Source organism: Eleutherodactylus coqui, chromosome 11, assembly GCF_035609145.1.
Source record: "Eleutherodactylus coqui strain aEleCoq1 chromosome 11, aEleCoq1.hap1, whole genome shotgun sequence".
NCBI lineage: Eukaryota > Metazoa > Chordata > Amphibia > Anura > Eleutherodactylidae > Eleutherodactylus > Eleutherodactylus coqui.
Window position 1 is genome coordinate 81,900,711 of NC_089847.1, and position 20,127 is coordinate 81,920,837.

Genomic DNA, 20,127 nt, shown 5'->3' on the forward strand with positions numbered 1-20,127 from the left:
AGTCTTTTTAGTGGACAACCATAAGACCTTTATCCTCATTTCTCTGAGAATAAAGATCATTAGGCCCACCCTTAAGGCTGATTTACACACAACGATTATTGCTCAAAATTTGTCCAAACGACAGCTTTTGAGCAATAGCTGTTGCGTGTAAATGTGCGCCCATCGCGCACTTACCGTACACTCTTCATTCATCGCTGACTTCAGGTCAGCATGAAATCCATAGTCCCTAATAAGAGGGATGGCATGCTGTGTTCTCCGCGGTCAGCGCTGATAGCATTATATGCAGCCGACAGCCCGTGGCAGAACAAAGCAGATGTATTTAGAGAATAGATCACCTGCTGTTCTCTAAATACATGCAAATGAAGCTAGTTAGCTTCATAATGATAGGTTCATAGAGGAGACTGTAAATGATCTCCCATGGCAGAAATCCGCTCTGGAGCATCCACCCCGCCCGTGGGCAGGTGGACTTAATGGTTTTTATACCTTATTTGCTTACAATGTGTAAGAAACCAAGAAATTATGCTGTATGCCGTAGGGAAGATGCTCACCCCCTGTCAGAACTATAATGTGCCTCATTCAGTGCTCAAGGTTTTCCTGACCCAGAAGAGCTCTCAGATTAGGAAACGTAGTGAAGCACTGAAGTCTTCCCTGTGAGACTAGCAATGGGATATACCTAGTTTGGGAATAAAAGTGTAATCAAAAGGGGAAATATGTGAAAGTATTAAGTATTCTGTCGCACTTGTTATATAAGTAGTTAATATAGCACAGTCTGAAGCGGCATAAACCCTTGCTGAGCTGTCCTTGTAATGGGGGTTGAGCGTTTCCTGAAGACCATATTTAGTCATTGTATCTACAGTCATTTACTAAGATAATATAATCAACATATCATATTATTTATTTATTTGTCAGTGTTAAACTTTGTAATGATTTGCCATTTTTTACAACAATAAGGCTGGGTTCAGACTCGGTGTCCAGTCCGTCTCATCAAGGAAGACGGATTTTAAGCTGAGCTGAACTCAACGATGGACAAAAAGTGCACAGTAAGTGCATGATGGGCACGCATTTACACTCAACGATTATCGCTCAAAAAATGGCTTTTGAACGAATTTTGAACGATAATCGTTGAGTGTAAAAGGGCCTTTAGGGTGTTGGTCCACCATGACTGGGCATTATGCCTTTCTTTGTCCTGCTTTGCAGGACAAATAAAGCTAACAATGGGCTTGGCTCCTCAGAAAGAGCACATTGGTGACTTCACACAGTTGATGTGTCTTGTTCTTTCTCTGATGATCATTAACTAATTTGGACATATGAGAGAACTCAGATCCCAGTAGCCTTGCCAATTCTAAATATAAGAGGGGTACTTGTACACTTCTCTGAGCAGTAGGTGGGTGCACATGGGTCCCACAGCTGATGGCACTGCTGGACATCTTCCGATTTCAAAGGGAAGTAAGCATGATGGGTCTTTCATCTGCTGCACTAAGTTTCCTTGGCCGACCACTGCGTCTACGGTCCTCAATGTTGCCCGTTTCTTTGTGGTTCTTCAAAAGAACCTGAGTGGCATATCTTGCAACCCCCGTCTGCTTTGAAATCTTTCCTGGTAGAGACCTTACTGAAACAGTATAACTACCTTGTGTCTTGTTGCTGTGCTCAGTCTTACCATGCTGTATGACCTGTGACATGAAACTGTCTTCCACAACCTCACCGATGTAGCAGAGTTTTTTGTTGCTCACCCAATTTTAAGCCTCCTGCACAGCTGTTTATGGTTATGTTAATGACTGTATTTCACCATACATATACAAATGATAATCATTATCACCTGTTTGGTATAATTGGTTAATCATACACCCGACTATAATCCTACAAAATCCTTTAGTTTGTGTAAGTGTACCTAGAAGAACTGATGCTGTTTTAAAGGCAAATATTGATGTCACTTACATCTTCTCTTTTATTCATTCACTTGGCATTTTGTTAATTGGCACAAATCACCCCCAATACTTGCATTGCTATATATATATATAGCAATATAATGTTGCATTTCCTCGCTAGTGGCTAGGCTGCCCATTTCCTTGGCCAGCTGTGGCCCCCTTGCATTGGTCTGGTCCGCCGCACACTCTAGGGGTATTTATAGACTCTATCTCTATGCAGTTACGGCTCTCAACGGTTTCCTATTGTTAGGCTAGGTTTAGCAGTCTAGACATTGGGTCGTACCACTTTGCAGTATTTTAGAGGGTCACATTTCATTGCAAGCTCCAATTATTCGTCTGAACTCGCATTTCCTCACAATCATTATACAGCCTTTCAGATATACCATTATACTATTATTAAGTGTTTTTTGAACCCATTTTATCCGGAGCTTCGCTTTCCTGATGAACTCGGCGACGATTGTCTCCCCCTAAAGAAGTGCGATCGCCCCGCTCTATCCCGACCTGGCCCCTGATCATTTGACAATGACAGCCACAACTGACCAATCATCGAACGCCGGTGATATTCCCTGAACTGTGATTGGTGGAAGCGAGCGGTGACGTACACGGATGCGGAAGAGGGGTTAAGTCGGTGTGAAGCTGCGGCGTGCAGACAGATCAGGGGAGAGGTGAGGGCAGGAGTCCCGGGGAGGGGGATGAGGAGGCCGGGGGAAGAGCGAGGTGCCGGGGCACGGGGGAGGGAGCGGAGAAGATACCGGGGAGGAGCCAGGGTCACCTGGGACGTGATAAGGGGTCCCCAGGATCTGATAATGGGGCGTAGAGCAGAGGAGGAGGGACGGGAGACACCGGAGGGGGACAGCAGCCATACGGATGAGGACAGGGACTTGCAGGAGGTGAGCGGGGCTCCGCAGGGGGACAGGGCGCAGCTGACCGACAGCAACTGGGGACGGGGCAAAAGTAAGAGCTTCCCCCAGGAGGTGACAAGTGCGGGGGAGCGGGGTGCTGACTGGGAGGGCATGCGGCATGGGGGCAGCTCCAGCACTGTGTATGGGAGAGGATTAGATGCCAGCAGTGCCCAGCAGGAGAGGATGGAGATGCCAGAGCCTGGCACTCTGGATGCCCAGGGGCTGCAGAAGAGGAAGAAAAAGAGCAAATCCTCAAAAGAGAAGAAGCGAGGGCAGACGGAGGGGGGCTACAGGGTTCCCGGGCAAGGAGGTGGGCACCAGCGCCAGGAAGCAGGGAGCTTCCCGGAGTTATATAGGGGGCAAAGCCTAGAGGAGGAGGAGGTCAGCGGAGGAGAGGAAGAAATCAGAGAAGACTCTAGTAGCAGCACGGAGGCCACCGACATGGGGGCGTCCGAAGCGCCATATCAGATCAGTAGAAGACCATTAATGGGGAGGGGGTGGTCCAAAGAGGGGATGAAGGGCTTTACTGAAGAGGAACCTGAAAGTACGAAACCTCACGAAGAGGGTCTGCCACCCAATGGGAGCTATAGGGATGTGTTGAGGAGTCCGGGAAATGGGAGTAGTGGGTCCGCTGAGGGTCTGGAGATGGAACAGAGTCATTATCAGAGTGCGGACCCTTCTAGAGGATCAGGAAAGGGCGAGGGAGAATGGGATGCGGAGATGGAAGAGAAGAATTTCAACCCCATAAATTGCCAGCATTTGCAGTTTGTGGCCCAGAACTGCTCTGCTCCTGCCCATCAGATGGAGTCGGTGTGCCCATCCAATTTAGAAGGATGTGGGACCGTAGAGGAAACGGGCACGTGGTGTTGGTGCCTTCACCTCTATTTAGGGGACTCGGAAGGTACTCCACGTGTCGAGAGCGACCCAGCTGATGACGGGCAGTCAGGAGAGTCTGGTTACTCAATGAGTAGCACCCTTCGTGTAGGGGAGAACTTGGATGAGCGAAATGGGGATGGTGGTGCGAACCTAGGGGATATTCCCGAACCTCTCACCAAAAAGACAGGGAAGAACTTGGGAGAAACTCCTGAACTACAGGAATGGGTCAACTGGTGGCAAGGGTGGGCTGGTTCTTGTCGGGCGGGGTCTAGTCGCCGAAGGGGGAAAACGGCACAGGCTTGGGGGTGTCGAGGAGAGGCAAGAGAAGGGCAGAATCCGCAAGATGTGTGGGTGCTGAGAGAATGGACTAGAAGGGATGGAGGGAAGAGGGGTGAGAACGGGCCGAGGGTTTCGAGTAGTGAAGTGTGGGTACTGAGAGAGCAGGAGGAAGGGAAAACGGACTCTGCGTGGCCCCTGGGCAAGGAAGATGTATGGGTTCCCCGAGAACCTAGGAAACATAGAAGTGCTTATTTCATGGCAGACAACAAGTGGACGCCTCGTAGTTCTAAACCTGGGGTGTCAGACAAAGGCGAACCTTGAGCGGGCGTATGGGGTGCTATACCTCATATATGGAGGAGACACTAAACTGTTATGTGTGCGTGTTGTGTGTGTGTCTGTCTTTTAAAAGGGAAGGGGGAGGGTGTTTGCGGGTAACTTTGTTAACTTGTCACCTTTTGGGGGGATAGAACACTTCTAGGGTGCACTAAGCTGATTCACTGCACTAAGCTGATTTTCTGGTGCTGCTTTCCTATTTCTTTACAAGGTGCTACAACCAGGTGCTACGAGGTGCTGTATACTGCATGCTGAACACTTTGTATCCTCTGTATGAGGCTTGGAGGAACTATTCCTGTGCAGGGTCCTCACCCCCCTTATAGGAAGGGGCACGTCGGGGCTGTCGGTTCTTTAAGGGTTAGGGAAGGGATACTTTTTGATAAAATATGGTGCTGTTGCCTTTTTTGTGGCAATCATGAGTTCTACCTGTTAAACTATGTGAAAAGAGCCAGCAATCAAGGTAAGTGTTATTAACAATATAACATTACCGGCCATTATCTGAGAATCCCCCCTGCGTGGTGCATCCTCTCATCTGTCTCATGACATAGAAGACCCCCCTCATAGACTATAGTGGTCTAGTTGTATCTCGTTGTTCTGTCCTGCCGTTCATAATTGAGGACAGTTATACTGACGGGTTCTATCGCTATATAGTCAACCTTCCTATATCTATCATCTCAACAGGCATCTCGTTAAAGGATGGTCCCTTATGCAGTTTTCTGATCCTCTATCCATTACATTGGAGTACACCGTTGACCATGTTCCCTTGTCTACATGTGTCCACTCTCCACACCCTTCACTATCTTACAAGTGAGCTGCCTTCTTACTAGCGCTTTCTGCTCTTTTTGTATCTTTTACAGAAAATAAAATTGCGTGACTGTTACCTGCTTGGATGCCCATCTTGCCATCATCATGAACGCTCTGTCACTCACACCTCTGTGGTGCCTACTTGTCTTCTTTCTGCTTCCACCCACCCTTGCTAAAGAGGGAAGTAAGAAATTACAGATTGGTGTGAAGAAGAGAGTGGAGAATTGTCCTATTAAATCTCGGAAAGGGGATACCCTCAACATGCATTACACAGTAAGTACATGCATGAACTTAGAAGTACACCTGCTTTGGATGTGCTCCGTATTTATTAGGACTGAGACATTATGTGGCTACAAGCTGTTCAGGACTATAAAGTAAATGAAATTAGGAGACTTGAAGAACTAACAAGTTGGGCTAATAGAACCCACGAAACATTCAGAGTTACCCGGGACCCATGGTCTAAACTGATCTGATCCCGTATAATCTTTTAGAAGTCATAGAAAAATGCTTTCCTTGACTTTGTTAAACAGTCTCTAAGGATATCGGTCCCTTGTAGTGGCCACTGGAGCAGACGAATACAAAGACTTGTAGCCCCTTGTTGCACTCAACATATTGGCTAAGTGTGGTGTGCGCTTAGTCTTGGTATGCTTCCAGAACCTTGTAGACTCCATACCACAACGAATTTCAGCTCCTCTTTGAGCAAAGGGTGGGTCCTTTCCAGTACTAGAAAAGTAGACCACTAAGGCCGGGCTCACACAGGACGATTCGAATTGTGGATTCCACGATGGACAGACGATACGCAGTAATAGGTGGGCAATGAAAGGCATGAACTTTCACCGGTTCGCTCAGACGTGCAGGTAGGAATTGCTGATTTTGTGAGCAAAAGAAAAATTGCCACATGCTCTGTTTTAGCGCGGATGGCCTCCATTAAATTCAATGGATGGGATTGTTCCGTCACCCGTATGAAATTGACATTTATGTATAAGCGTTGGAAATGCTCACGACTTCGTAGGAAAATAGATAGAAATGCCGACTGGAGAGGAGCGAAAGATCGATCCTTCACGATCATTCGCAATTACTTTCCGTGCCGTACTGCAGGTCTTCCTCTGAAGAAATCCGCATGTGGAATCCAACCTATTTGTGTGAGCCCAGCCTAAGGGTATGGTCCCATGTAGAGGTGAACGAGAATGTTGGAAATGGTGGAGTATGCTCATTTGGCTATTTCTGTTGCTTCCATAAACGGTGAATACGGGTAGTTTCACATCTGCCTCGCGGTTCGGTGTTCCTGCTCTGTTTGGGGAGAAGGAAATGGGAATCTCTGTGGCCGAACAGCCATGTCTTAGGACAGAACCAAACAGTGCCGAATGGACCCATTGACTATAATGGAGTCCGTTGACTTTCCACTTAGCTGGCCGGTTGTTAGCCGGAAAAAAGACCGCTGCTTTGAACGAGTTGCGACCATACAAAACAAGTGCAAAAAATATTGCACAGCGGAGGGACGCCATCCATTTATATGATCCCTAATGGCTTAAATGTACATATGTGGTTGATAGATCAGCCATTTCAAACTTCATAGAAAGTTGATCTGATGACGTAAACAATATGTCTTAGTCGAATTGCTTTTCCCTGTGACTTTTAGACTTGGTTGCATATAGCAGCAGTAGGAGCGACTGTGGACACACTTGGAAATTATTTTAAATTACAGTGATTGAGTTGTGGATTTTGCATGAAACTCATTTCAAGCACAATGTTTGAGTCCATCCCTACCTCACGCCTCCTGCCCCTTCTACTTGCTAGCTTTCAGACAGTATGAGAGAAACGCATGACCTGACAGTAATGTACTATACAGGATTTGTTTGTAGTCTGGAAGCCTTGAGGCACACAAGTCTGCCTAGTAGGGGGGATATTTTGTAATTGAGACGATTTGACATTGAATTATTTTTAGATGTACTGAAACAACAAAGTTTGAACCTGCATGTGGACTTTAATCCTCTGGCTGCCAGGGACCTTTGTACCTCTGGGAGCCAGGGCAATTGTCACACTTTTGAAATATACAAATGGAACATAAATTATTAAGTAAAGCATAACAAACCAACGTGTGTGTATATATAATATATATATATTTTTTTTCATGGACTGAAGTGGTATGTCTATATGCATATATCTTCATAAGACCCAGCAGAACTGAAGAGAGAAAAAGTTTAGTTCAAAGTTTTTAGATTTCCTTTTAAAGTAACAGTTTATAAAATACAGGAATTCTACAACTTGGGAAGTGTGCAGCCCAGACTATAGTTATTTCCTTTAAAGTAAACAACCTGTCGATTGTATTTGTGTTGACCTATTGTTAATGTTTCCTTACTTGTAACTTTGTGTCAAACAGAAATTAAAAACAAATGCTTAAAATCTTACATTTGCATCTAAAACTCACATATAAGCAAGTTTGCTTAGAAAAATGATATAAAACATGATAGACTAAAGGTGTGCAGAGTTCACAGACAGTATATCACAAGAGAACATGCTAAAATAGGCCGGGCAGTGTTTCTCTGTAATTCACAAATGTATTAAACATTCATATTGCACACCACAAAGTGCTGCTTCTCTACCAAAATCTACACTTTTGAGAAAGCAGATATTATATAAAAAGACAACTCCATAATTTGCACCAAGCAGTGATTATGAGCAAAAATTGCATGAAAATTCAACTTTGAAAGTAAAACATTGATCATGGAGACCCTCGATGCAACTATGTACTCTGGAAAAACCATGAAATGTGGAGTTCATACATATCACACATGCCCGTGTTCACTGTTGTGTGCCAATGGAATAAAAAACACCACGATATACCAACCAATGTTTGCATACAAATTAATTTGGGGATTATAAATACACATAAAATTTGCCTGTTCCCTTTACAAGCTGTAATCCTAATCTATAACCGCACATCCCTAAACCTCATATTGCATTGACTAGTACTAATTTAATTTTTAATGGAACTAATTGAAAACAATCGTTCATGCTGACAGACAGGGCGTGAAAATGTAATTTCCATCTGACTGAAATCTGTTCCATCAGTCAGAAATCTACTAGACATTTTTCTCTAGTGATTGCCATCACTGTGACTGGCATGTAACGGGTATTGCTAGGGAAGTGGGCAGTGTGTTTTATGGTGGTAATGATTTACATAAAGACTATAAGTGATGTAAAAGTTATAAACTTCACTGATAGTTTGTGTTTGGACCTATCGGGCATTTATGGTGTAAATGCTAAAATAGAGAAAGCCCTTTTAATTCTTCAGGCAAGCTGATTAAAAGACCATGGAGTGTTAGGTCTTCATTTTTTGGCATCTCAGAGATAAGTTGGATCTTCCCAGAAAAGACCATGCTAAATAATAATTATATTGCGCCAACATTTCCCACAGTACTTCACAAATCACATGTGGAGGCAAAGTCAGATGTTGCAGTATAAAGCTAATAACCAAATTGTACAATAGGGGTAAGAGCCCCACCTGTAATAGCTTACAGAACGGGTGACAGAAGAGATACAAGTGCTTGTTCTGTGTAATGGTCCAGCCATATTTATAAAATTAATTTAGTAATCGTAAAGCTATGTGAGCCGATCACCAACAAGTATCTATAGGTTCTGTTGTATCTTGTCTCCACCAGAATAATGGGTGGAGACATGCTTTGGCAGTCCTGAGTGTAAGAACACGCCCCCAGCTGGTGATTGGCTGCCGCAGACGTACCCTCCTGAGCTGGACCTCCTGTCTCATCCTCCCGGCCCCACATAAGCCGCTGGAAGCGGGGCTGGCCCTGAAGCTGTGGCCGCTACTGCTGCTAGAGTGACAGCGTTCCCCCTCTGCAGCAGCCGCAGGGAGAATGGGACGAGCAACAGCTTTGCTGGCAGCAGCGCCAATGGGCCAGCACAGCAGGGCCCTGAACAGTGCTGTTCGGAGGCAGCTCAGTGCGGACAGCATGGGACCATGTGATATGGTAGGGGGGACGGGGTCCCGGCTTCTGCGCGGACAGAGAACACCCTGGGAGACCTCTGCAAATGTGACAGGGAGGTGGTGCGCGGTGAGGCAGCAGGACACTAACAGGGTTGGTAGGAGCCGGCAGCTGTAAAAGTCTGACACCGCCAGCGGTGAGAGAGTCACAGGGTCGCCAGCATCTGACATGGCATGCCGCAGAGGCTACCTGTAAAACAGCCGCTAGGAAGTATACATGCCAGAGGGGCGTGTACAGCCGTCAGCCAGGCCCTCCCTGCTGCTGTCCCCGGCTAACTCATGTCTACACCCCTACTTCCGGTGTAGATAAATTACAACAGTGCCGTATCTATATACACTATTGGTCAAAAGTTTTTAGAACACCTCAATTGACGCAGTTTAATGTCTAAAATGTGCATTCAAATGAAAGCGTAGAACAAATAAGCTAATATGAATGAAAATAATGGATTAACTTTGTATCACCAAATGAAATCTAGATTTTTGACTCTTTAAAGGAGCCCCCTCTAGCTAATATTACAGCTTTACATAATCAAGGCATTCTTTCTACTACGGCATGCAGATATTGTTCAGAAAGTCCCCCCGACAGACGACATGCTTGGTCTCACCTATGGGTAATTTGTCAGGACTATTTAGCATTGCCTTTTTCTTAGCATCAGTGCTGTTTATTTTCAGTCTTCCTCTGACTGTGATAGGAGTCAGCTGGGTGCTGGATCTCTGGTTTGCCTGAGTCTTCTCTAAGCTAAGTACTACTTATTGTTTTCTGTGTTAATCTCCTATCCCATGTAGGGTCAACTAGTGGCCTAGCAATGTGGTCAGGTTCGTCCTTGTCAGGGTGGGTTACCTGCATACAGACAGGTCCATTGCCTGGGTAAAGGGTCTTTAAGGACAGTGCTTTTTTCCTTGTTGCAGATGTCTTTGTTTACCAATGTTTGGTGTGTATATGCGTGTGTATTTCAGATTATGGATCCAGCACGTCCTGCTTGGACGCGACATGGGGGTTGTACTAGATGACCCTGGCAGTCCCTTCCAACTCTACCATTCCATTATTCAGTCTGCTCCAACACTGGTTAGATAGAATAAAAGGGTTTGAAAGTAATCTAAAAAAGTTGACACCTGTAGGAATAGTTTGCATCCAATTTCAAACCATAACTTGCTTTCTGTACTGCAGAGCAGCTGTCCTTGATGTGTACCCTGAGAAAAGCCCTTTGGTTATAATAAACTCAGACTATTTTTATAACTTACTTTTGAAAAATTTCAAAATGGTTTTTCCATGAAAAAAGAAATACATGGGAAAAATTGAGTTTTTCTAAAACTTTTGACTAGTAGTATAAGTGCTTTATGATGTCTGGGGTTTGGATGGAGAGTGACGAAATTGGGTAAATGGGGAGTAGGATTACAGAATGCGATAGGCCTCCCTTAGTGATACAAGGGCAAGTACAAACAGCTTCTTCTAGTAGTATGCATAGCCAGAATGTTACATGGGAGAGCGGCACAGGTGCAAAATGCTGCTGAATAGTTTTTTTCCTCTTTCTTTATAGAGTTGAGCTCATTTGCTGTGGTGCAAGTTGGATCTTTTCTCTTAAATCTGTCAAGTTTTATGAAAGTAAATTATTATTTACGTTCTGAGCTTAATTGCTTATTTTATGTGCAACAATAAGGAATCGCTTTTATCTTCTCCTTCCCCGCATCCACTAATATTTCCTCGGAGGCCCAGATATTTGTAGCATTCTTTAACAAAGATAGTATGGCTTTGAAAATCCCTGCACAGAACAGTCCGCCATATAAAAAAAACGTCTGTCGGCTGAAATGGTCAACACAAACGTCCCGTCTCTTCAAAGCCACTAAGAGATGCCGTTAGTGTCTGGTTTTGTATTTGGATCTGTTCTCACTCTCCGGTATTTTTGTATTTGTGGTATTCCAATAGAATAAGTGTCTTCAGAGTTTTCTGGTTCTCTTTAAATTTGTATTATGTGGTGAGTGGTAGCATTGTTCTCCTGCAGCCCTGGGTTCAAATCCGATCCAGGTCAACACACGCATATAGTTTGTATGCTCACCCCATGTTTGCATGAGTTTCCTCACACACACAAAATGTAAAGCAATTGTATGAAACTGCATAATAGAGTCTGTTGCCACCCTTCCACTCCATCCACCCCCCCTATTTGTACCACTCTTTCCCATTGGCGGTGGCTCTTGCGTGGCTGAGCTCCAATACTTGACCTTGCCTATGGAAGAAATGCTCTGCTTTAGAGAAAACGCGCAGGCTCTCTTTTCTAACCTAAAATGGCTCCTTTATAACCCTTTGAGGTCCAGGCTGTTTTGTACCTAAAGGACCAGACAGACAATTTTTAGGGATTTTACCCATGTGGTGGTTTGGCTATCCTATTTCTTTTTTCCTTCAGCTACCAAAATTATTTTTGCTCTGTTTCTTTTTTTCCATGACATATAAGGCTATTCAATAATATCTTTTTCACTGACTTTTTTTCTTTTTTTCCCCTGTCTTCTAGCTTTATTGGGGGTAAAAGGCTAAAAAATAAAAAATATATATATTTTTTTCTAATTTTAATTAGTAAATTTATGCTAAAATAAAGTATGGGAATGGGTTACTCATTTTGTTTTGGCCGTTTTGAGATATTATATCTATGGTTTCGGATTACACGGCGCATACAGCGACTGTTTTGGTTGGCGTCGGCTTTGGTTAACCGTTTTTTTATTTCTCTTGTGTAACTTTTTTTTTTTTACTATCTATGACCACGACCCCATGACACTTTTCCACTGTAGCTGGGGCATCTATAGGAGCCCTAGTTACAGGGAAAAATATTCCCCTGTAGTGACAATAGTCACTGGCAGAGCTGATCAGGGACTGCTAGGACACTGCAGCTCTGCTGTGCCAGGGGATCCTGGCAGTCACGTGACTGGTGGCTCGTGTAGTGGAAGAAACACTTTTTTAACTTTTTAGTACATAACGCACATCGAACGCTATGTACCGAGGAAAGAAGACAGAATGGGTTAAAAACCGGTTCTCCCTTCTCTTCCGGGTTCTCAGCTGCGCCGTTTTTTTGCTATCGGACGGGATTGAAGCTCAGGACCGAGCACCGTAAATTTACAGCGCTTGGTCCTTAATGGGTTAACAGTCTCCTTTACTTTCTGATGGCTGACTGACCTGATATGTGATCTCACATGCACTACTGAGAAGGTGATTGGTCTAAGCCTTAACTGAATCAAACTACTAACGCACACTTGTCAGTATGTTAGTGCTTCTCGTGCTCTGACCCTGGTGACATCATTGCTCTACCCCCTGGTGACGTCATTGAAGGTCCTACAACATATATAAAGCACAGAGTCTGACCGACAGAAGAACAACATAGGGGAGGACAAAAATAACAAAATGAGAATACAACTAATCTGTTATCTCAGACACAACTCGGTGGTCTTGACAGAAGACTCCTACCTACCAGCCCCACAGAGATCTGGTGGGCTGCAGGACCTGTAGTGATGCCACTGCTTTGGAAGGGGCCATTGTGTAGTTTGGTAGAAAGTACTGTATACTGGGATAAACCGGCAGCAGCTACTACCAGAACCTGTGATGTCACCATTATGTGATCACCTGTATTGGTGGAGTCAGGGATCACATGACCAGGGGTGAGCACTGTATCCAGGAGTCTGGTGATGTGTGGAATAGCAGAGCTCTGTGTGAGATGTGTGTGTGGTCAGGATGGATGTAAATAGATGTACAATGTAGCAGAGCTGTGTGTGTAATGTGTGGGAATCAAGATGGATGTACTACAGCTGTGTGTGTAATATGTGGGGTCAGGATGGATGTAGTGGAGCTGTATGTGTAATGTTGGGGATCATAATGGATGTACCATGTAGTGTACTACCACTCCATTCATTTCAGTAGCACTGCCAGAAGTGGCTGAGTACACGCCAAATGAATGAATGGAGTGGTGGTGCATGAGTGATTACTGCTCTAGTCATTTGGGGACACTTGGGATTGCCATTTTCATCATTGGTGGTATGAGGGTTAAAATTCTAAGTGCAGCACCAATCGGCCCCACCCCACTTGCCCCGTTGCCGGCGGTAAGAAGAGACACCACACAGGGATCTGGTATCATTCCTCACACGGGAGAAAAAACTGCGCACTTTATTACAGATTACATGAGATCTTATACCCTCTGCCCTCTCACCACTAAGGGGTGATGGGCTTATAACCATATATGGGCAGTCCGGATTTGCGGACTGAGACAGTGAAAATCATATAACAGTCATGTACATTTGAACATCTTGATATCTTGTTCCAGCGCTTCTGGGAAATCGGCCAAGTACATGCGGCCTTGTGTCTGGTTCCGTATCTTCTCTGAATTTCTAGAACATCTTCTTGCAAAGCCTTGCAAAACCTTGGGATATCTGATTTAAGGCGACGTATTAAGTTTTTTTCATTTGGAATTGAATAAAACTTGCATATAGGTATAAAAGCATAAAAAACACATATGGCAATATATATATATACCCTCACAAACCCCCCTAAAAAACTTAATATGGAGATCAAGCATCAGACCTTGCACTTTTCCTCGGTCGTCTCTCCCTTGCGTCAGGGTTTCTCCACTGCCCGTAAGTCCCTACTCCTAAAAGGGAGGGATCCCTACCTAACCTCAGAAGGAGGCCATGGATTCCCTGGGCTTATTTCCGGGCCTCCATACCCTCTATCTGTACAAGTTAACACCCCACAGGGTGTGCCCTCGCCGGAACCTAAGGTCTTCTGCACTTTCCCTAGGCAAATGGGAAGTCCACTGACAGTCCATCTTATGAGACTGAGGCAGACACAGTACTAGTCCATCTCTCCATTCTTCTGGTAACGTATCTGGTTGGCATTATCGGAACTGGCTCTTCATCTTTTTCAAACAAGGGAAATTTTGGTCACATTAAAGGGATAATACACAAACAGGAAATTACATACCCCACCTCTTTCTGTTAAAATCATATCCAGGGCTACTCTATTTTGGAACGCCATGGATGCAGTGGGCCCTAACTGGTCAGCTAACCCTTGCAAAAGCATCTCTAGTGTAGTTTACAAACCTCTGCTGATTGTAATAGATATAATTCATCTAATCTACATTATTAACAGTGACAATAGCAAATAAGGACTCAAAACTTGCTTTAACCTGATCTCTAGAATTAAATTAATCTCGCACCCCCCTTGGCACTCCTATTGTATCTATGTGTACATGTGGATCAAAGTTACCACCTGGAGTGTCAATGTCTCTCCTAGCACGATGCGGTGTTGGATTCTCACCCTCAGTGTACTCTTCATATTGCACATTTCATTGTATTAATTTGTTCTGAAACAGGGGGCTAGTGTACAGTAGTCAAAGGTGTGTGTTAGAGGAATTGTACCACATTATAGCATGTAAAGGATATACAGGATCATTAGTTTTTTCAGTGCGAAGTGTGGATCCAAGTGGGCTTTCCTTCGAGCTTGACTGCAGTTGGGATGGTGAACGACATCTGGTAAGGACATTCAAACCGGGTTTCTCGCTCAACTTTTTTACATAGACCCTGTCACCTGGTTTCAGATTGTGACACTCATCTGTAGGACCTGGGATAAAAGCAGAGACTACAGAATGCATTATTGACAATTCCTTGGAGAGACCCATGACAAAATTAACAAGAAAATCATTCCCCAAACTCTGCTACTGTGGCATGTATCCTCCTGGAAAAAAGAAAAACTAATAGAAAGACACTCAATTCAAAATCTACCCATTTCCTTCATTGCCTTTTGTATCTACTTTCCCACTACTCCGTGGATAGTAGGGTGTGTGAAAAGCCTGGAATATACCCAAAACAGACATAATGTGTTGCATTATTTCACCTGTGAAGTGTGTACCTTTGTTTGACTCAATCACTTCCGGTGCCCCATATCTGCGGATTACCTCATTCATGAGCTTCTGTGCGATTACCTACTTATTTACTTTGGTAACAGAGTAGGTCTCCAACCTGAAAAACATTAACAACAACAAGCACATTTTCATGCTTCCCAACAAGTAGGAGCTGATTGTAGCCAATTTGCAATCCCTGAAATGGGTAGAGTGGTCTAGGCAAGCGTGATGTGGCAAATTTTACTTCTGCCCTGTTGCTTTACGGCAAAGATCATGCAAAACTGGACAAATGATGCAGCAGCTACAGAAAACCAAGGAGCCACCCGTCCTCGTTCAAGCGTCGACATCATTACTGCTTTAAGAGGTGTGTCTTTCCGTGCGTCAGCTGGGCCATCATGGGGCACAGGGACTATGGTAAGCAAGTTCTGTTGACTGTTCACCATACGCCGTCCCTTTTTAGTCCATTTGTCTTTTTCTTAACTGTAAAGTCTTTAGCATATCAAAGGCCAAGTTCAAATCAAAGTTCAAGTTTTTATCAAAGGTCAAGTTGTTATCAAAGTCCAAGTGTAGTCAAAGTCCAAAATTATCAAATTCTTCTTTTCTTCTTTCTTCCACGGCTTGAGGGCCGCTGCTTTTGCTGTGTGGTCTGTGATGGCGTTGCCTCTTGCTTCTCCGGTGTAGGAATTGGTGTGAGCTTTCCACTTTGTCAGGTAGAAGTAGGGCCTCCATGAGACTCTGCACCATTGCATCATTCTTAATTGGCTGTCCTGCTGTGGTAAAAAACTGTCTGGCCTTCCATGTTGGGCCTTAATCATGAGCTATGCCAAATGCATACCGGGAGTCAGTGTAAATGTTTGCCGTCTTACCTGTGGCCACTCTACACGCCTCCGTGAGTGCTTTTAATTCCGCTTCTTGTACTGCGACATGCGGAGACATTCTGCTTTTTAGGACATCTTGTTGTGTAACCACCGTATATCCAGTGTGGAGTCGTCAATCACCCTGGTACCATCTATAAAAAACAACTCAAAATATGCATTATTAACAAGGGCTTTCAGTAACTTTTTAAAACTTAAATTTTCTTGTTGCATCACTGCTAGACAATCAGGCTGATATTCTATTTGAAAAAGATCAGAATCTTGTTGCAAAAAATTTAAAAAATTTAAAAAATGGCTTGCAAAAAATTTAAAAATGGCTGACTTGCAATACCTAGATCACCTATGCCTTCTCCTCCCCCCCCCTTTGAAACAGGGTACGCAAGTGGAACAAGAGCACCCGGTTTCAAGGTAGTATAACATTGTAAAAAGATTTGATGGATGCAGATAAGGCCTGTAAGATGTTAGCACCTATAACAGAAACATGAGTTACACCGGGGAAGAATAATCTACAAACATCTACTCATATTTGAAATGTGATATCCCTTTAAGTGAATTCATTATTAGTCTGTTCCTGCCTGCAATTTCTTATCAAATTTCAGACAGGAGAAAAAAAACAAAACAGGAAAAAAAAAACTAGCTGCTCAAAATTCTCCCCCCTCCCTTGTGCAGGAGGGATGAAACATTATTACGTACTATTACATCATCTAGCTCCACCCCTTCGATATTGGCACATTGCGTCCGTCTTCTCAACTTAATTTCAGCTTAACCGTCCACACGTCCACATCTCAACCAAGCAAAGTCCCATGCATGGGGTAGGACTTTTACCCCCAGTCAATTTCCACATCACACATTCCACCACAGCTTGAACACGGGTCACTAACTCTCATCCATCCATTCTCTCAAGTCTGCTCCGTCGCCCCCCCATTGAGGTGTACCAGTACATGCAGATGCACGGACAAAAAAAGTTTGACAAACATACATACATCAGCTGAAAAAACACCGAGGTGAGTGCTATTATTTTTATAAAGTACATAATTCTATTGAGATGAGATTGTGAATGAGCGCTATCTTTGACAAATTATGTGAAAAAGTTTGCTGATACATTCTATATTTCTTATCTACTGAAGCTATTATATGCTGTATTAAACGCTGAAGTGTTTTAGAATCTGTGACCCTGAATTTGGAGTGAGTTCTGAAAGCCCCCACCCTTTTTTAAAACAAACCTCTTATCTCTCCGCGACTATGAAACACAAACTGAAATAAGTTTTAGCTTAAACTGTTGAAAAAACATTTTGAAATCATAATTAACACATATGCTGGGACCTTGCAAAGTTCATTTTCAACCCCTGTATAAGTAAGAATATACATTAGAAATTACTATATTTCCCTGCCTACTAAGACAGTATAACTAATTAAATTCATTTCAATTCATTGCAAGCAAGCCAAGATATTAACCAAGGATGTTATTGTATTTTCTCTCTCGCTGTTATCTTTCTGACCTTGGAAGGCTACACAGACTTTGCAGCTACTTGTCAACAACCTCTTCTCCCCTAAGAGCAAGCTGTTAACTATTTGCACATACAGTATATATATATACACACATATATCCACCTAGTATGGATTATACATATTATCTATTATCTATCTTGTATTATACACATTTCCATCTCTCTTTACCAACAAATCACGTGCATTGTACTTCTCTCCCCTACCTAACTGCCAATATAACCTTCAATAGACACTCTCCTGACGCCCTCTTGATCACTTACTGTACTTTTCAACATTTCACTTACGGATACTTTCTTAAACAAATAATGTGTATATACGTAACTTTCTCTGACTGTCTCTCTCTCTCTAGCAAACCTTGGTCTTCCAAGGCACCTCTGGGTCCTAAAGACCTCCCCCCAGACACCATTTTGTAATCTGCCATGCGGTCGGTGTCACACATTTTCATTAGAGTTTTCTTACATTCTACAGATTCATCCACACGGCGGCAGCCCTTGAGGGGCTCTGTCTTCTTTAATAAGATCTTACGCATATTAGAACAAAAACAACAATGATAATAACACGCTCCACAGAATGTATCCTTCTTAATTCCAAATTGTCAGGCCCTTATATACTGGCAAGGCAACCGAAGGTCTCTTCTTCTTATGGAACCAGCCCCATAAAAATGCATCTCTCTGAAATCAAATCGCTAGCCCCATATATAAGGCAAACCGACCGAGAGTCCCTTCTTTCTATGAGACATCTCACAAAATGCATCCCTCTCTGCTAAACCATTAACTAACTAAACTAAACCCGAGGGTCCCTTCTCTTGTGAGATTAAATGAAAAGTAAGAGAAAAAAAATTCTGCAGATACAACAAACAATCTCCACTATCGCTAAAACGCTAGGGACTTCAAAGTACAAATAAACTACAGACTAGTTTCTGGGTGAGCCATTGGTGCGCATATCACGGTCAGTGGTCCATGACGGCAAACCCGGAGCCCACACGAGTTACCGTGTAGAACTCTTAACCCAACCCGTCCGGTCACAAACCACAGATAGTCAGTCCTGCTGCAAGACTCTCAGCGTAAAACACAACATAAATATATGTTTGTCTTACCTGGAGTTCTAAGTGAGTTGATCAGGCTCGGTTTGCAGTAGGACGGTTTCTCAGTAGCGTGGATCCGGGTGAATTGCGCTGTAAGCTCCGATTTTACCGCCCCACGTTGGGCGCCATTTATGAGGGTTAAAATTCTAAGTGCAGCACCAATCGGCCCCACCCCACTTGCCCCGTTGCCGGCGGTAAGAAGAGACACCACACAGGGATCTGGTATCATTCCTCACACGGGAGAAAAAACTGCGCACTTTATTACAGATTACATGAGATCTTATACCCTCTGCCCTCTCACCACTAAGGGGTGATGGGCTTATAACCATATATGGGCAGTCCGGATTTGCGGACTGAGACAGTGAAAATCATATAACAGTCATGTACATTTGAACATCTTGATATCTTGTTCCAGCGCTTCTGGGAAATCGGCCAAGTACATGCGGCCTTGTGTCTGGTTCCGTATCTTCTCTGAATTTCTAGAACATCTTCTTGCAAAGCCTTGCAAAACCTTGGGATATCTGATTTAAGGCGACGTATTAAGTTTTTTTCATTTGGAATTGAATAAAACTTGCATATAGGTATAAAAGCATAAAAAACACATATAGCAATATATATATATACCCTCACAGTGGGTGTCAAAGAGGTTGGAGCCCACTGATCATATACATATCATCTTCCTTATAGATAAAGAGATGAGCCCTTTTTGTTAGACAACCCCACTAACCGCTGGTAGCAAAATGTCAGCACAGTGATTACTTCTAGAATTATTTTTTTAAATGCTGGATGCAAAGCTGCTTCTTTTTTGCAGTCTGTGTGCAGAAAATATGTGAAAGTCTGAGAGTAAACAGGCCTTCTGTGTAGTGATAATTGGGGCGAGCGGACTGGATAGGGCTCCCGGGCATTGTCTTGTATCAGCAATCTACTAAATCTTGTCTAATTGGACAGATCGTGTTTATTAGGCTGTCTGCAGTACTATAAATCCACAAAAATACTGTTATGTTCATTTCTGTAAACCTTTTATTGCTTGCAGGGGATGTTGGAGGACGGCACAGAGTTTGATAGCAGCATACCAAGAAATCAACCATTCACCTTCACACTGGGCGCTGGACAGGTCATCAAGGGCTGGGACCAAGGCTTACTGGGGTATGTCCGCTCTGCCAAGTAAAAAATATTTTTTTTAGCAGTAATTAATTGTATAGAAGACTCTAATGACAATGAGACCGGACATGTGTAGCCTCGGATGGGCAGCAATGCCATAGCCTGACCAGTAAGTAAAAGGAAATCTGATGGACACATCAGAAGCCAATGAGATTTGTTAGGATGTATTGGAAAGCGATTGTTAAAGTGTAACCCATGACACCAGAGAGCACATAATCTAATGTATATATTTCTGCAGTAATGCCTTCAGACAGTGCGGCTCATCCGGCGTCTGTGCCAAATCCTCATATGATCTACCACTATGTTGCTGTTTCTACTGTAAACTGAAGCCATGATACAAATGTGAACATAGCCTCAGCTTGTGTCTATCAGAACTCTATAGGTAGTGCACGACATTCATTGGGACTCGTTTCCCATTTAGATAGGATGAGAGTCGTCTAAACAAATGCGCAGGCGCTGACCCCGCTGCTAAGGTTGTTGGCGCCCGCGCAGAGCTTTCAGAC

The 20,127-nt window shown here is 43.7% G+C and overlaps 1 protein-coding gene across 1 annotated transcript in view; it reads left to right on the forward strand.

The window, feature by feature from the left end:
- The first annotated feature begins 2,487 nt into the window (after positions 1-2,487).
- The window catches only part of FKBP2 (FKBP prolyl isomerase 2), a 35,849-nt gene continuing 18,209 nt past the window's right edge, over positions 2,488-20,127 (forward strand). Inside the window, exons 1-3 of the mRNA XM_066582819.1 lie at positions 2,488-2,590; positions 5,173-5,392; positions 19,497-19,609. Coding sequence (XP_066438916.1) covers positions 5,225-5,392; positions 19,497-19,609 — 281 coding nt within the window. The 5' untranslated portion in view covers positions 2,488-2,590; positions 5,173-5,224. The remainder of the gene's footprint in view (positions 2,591-5,172; positions 5,393-19,496; positions 19,610-20,127) is intronic.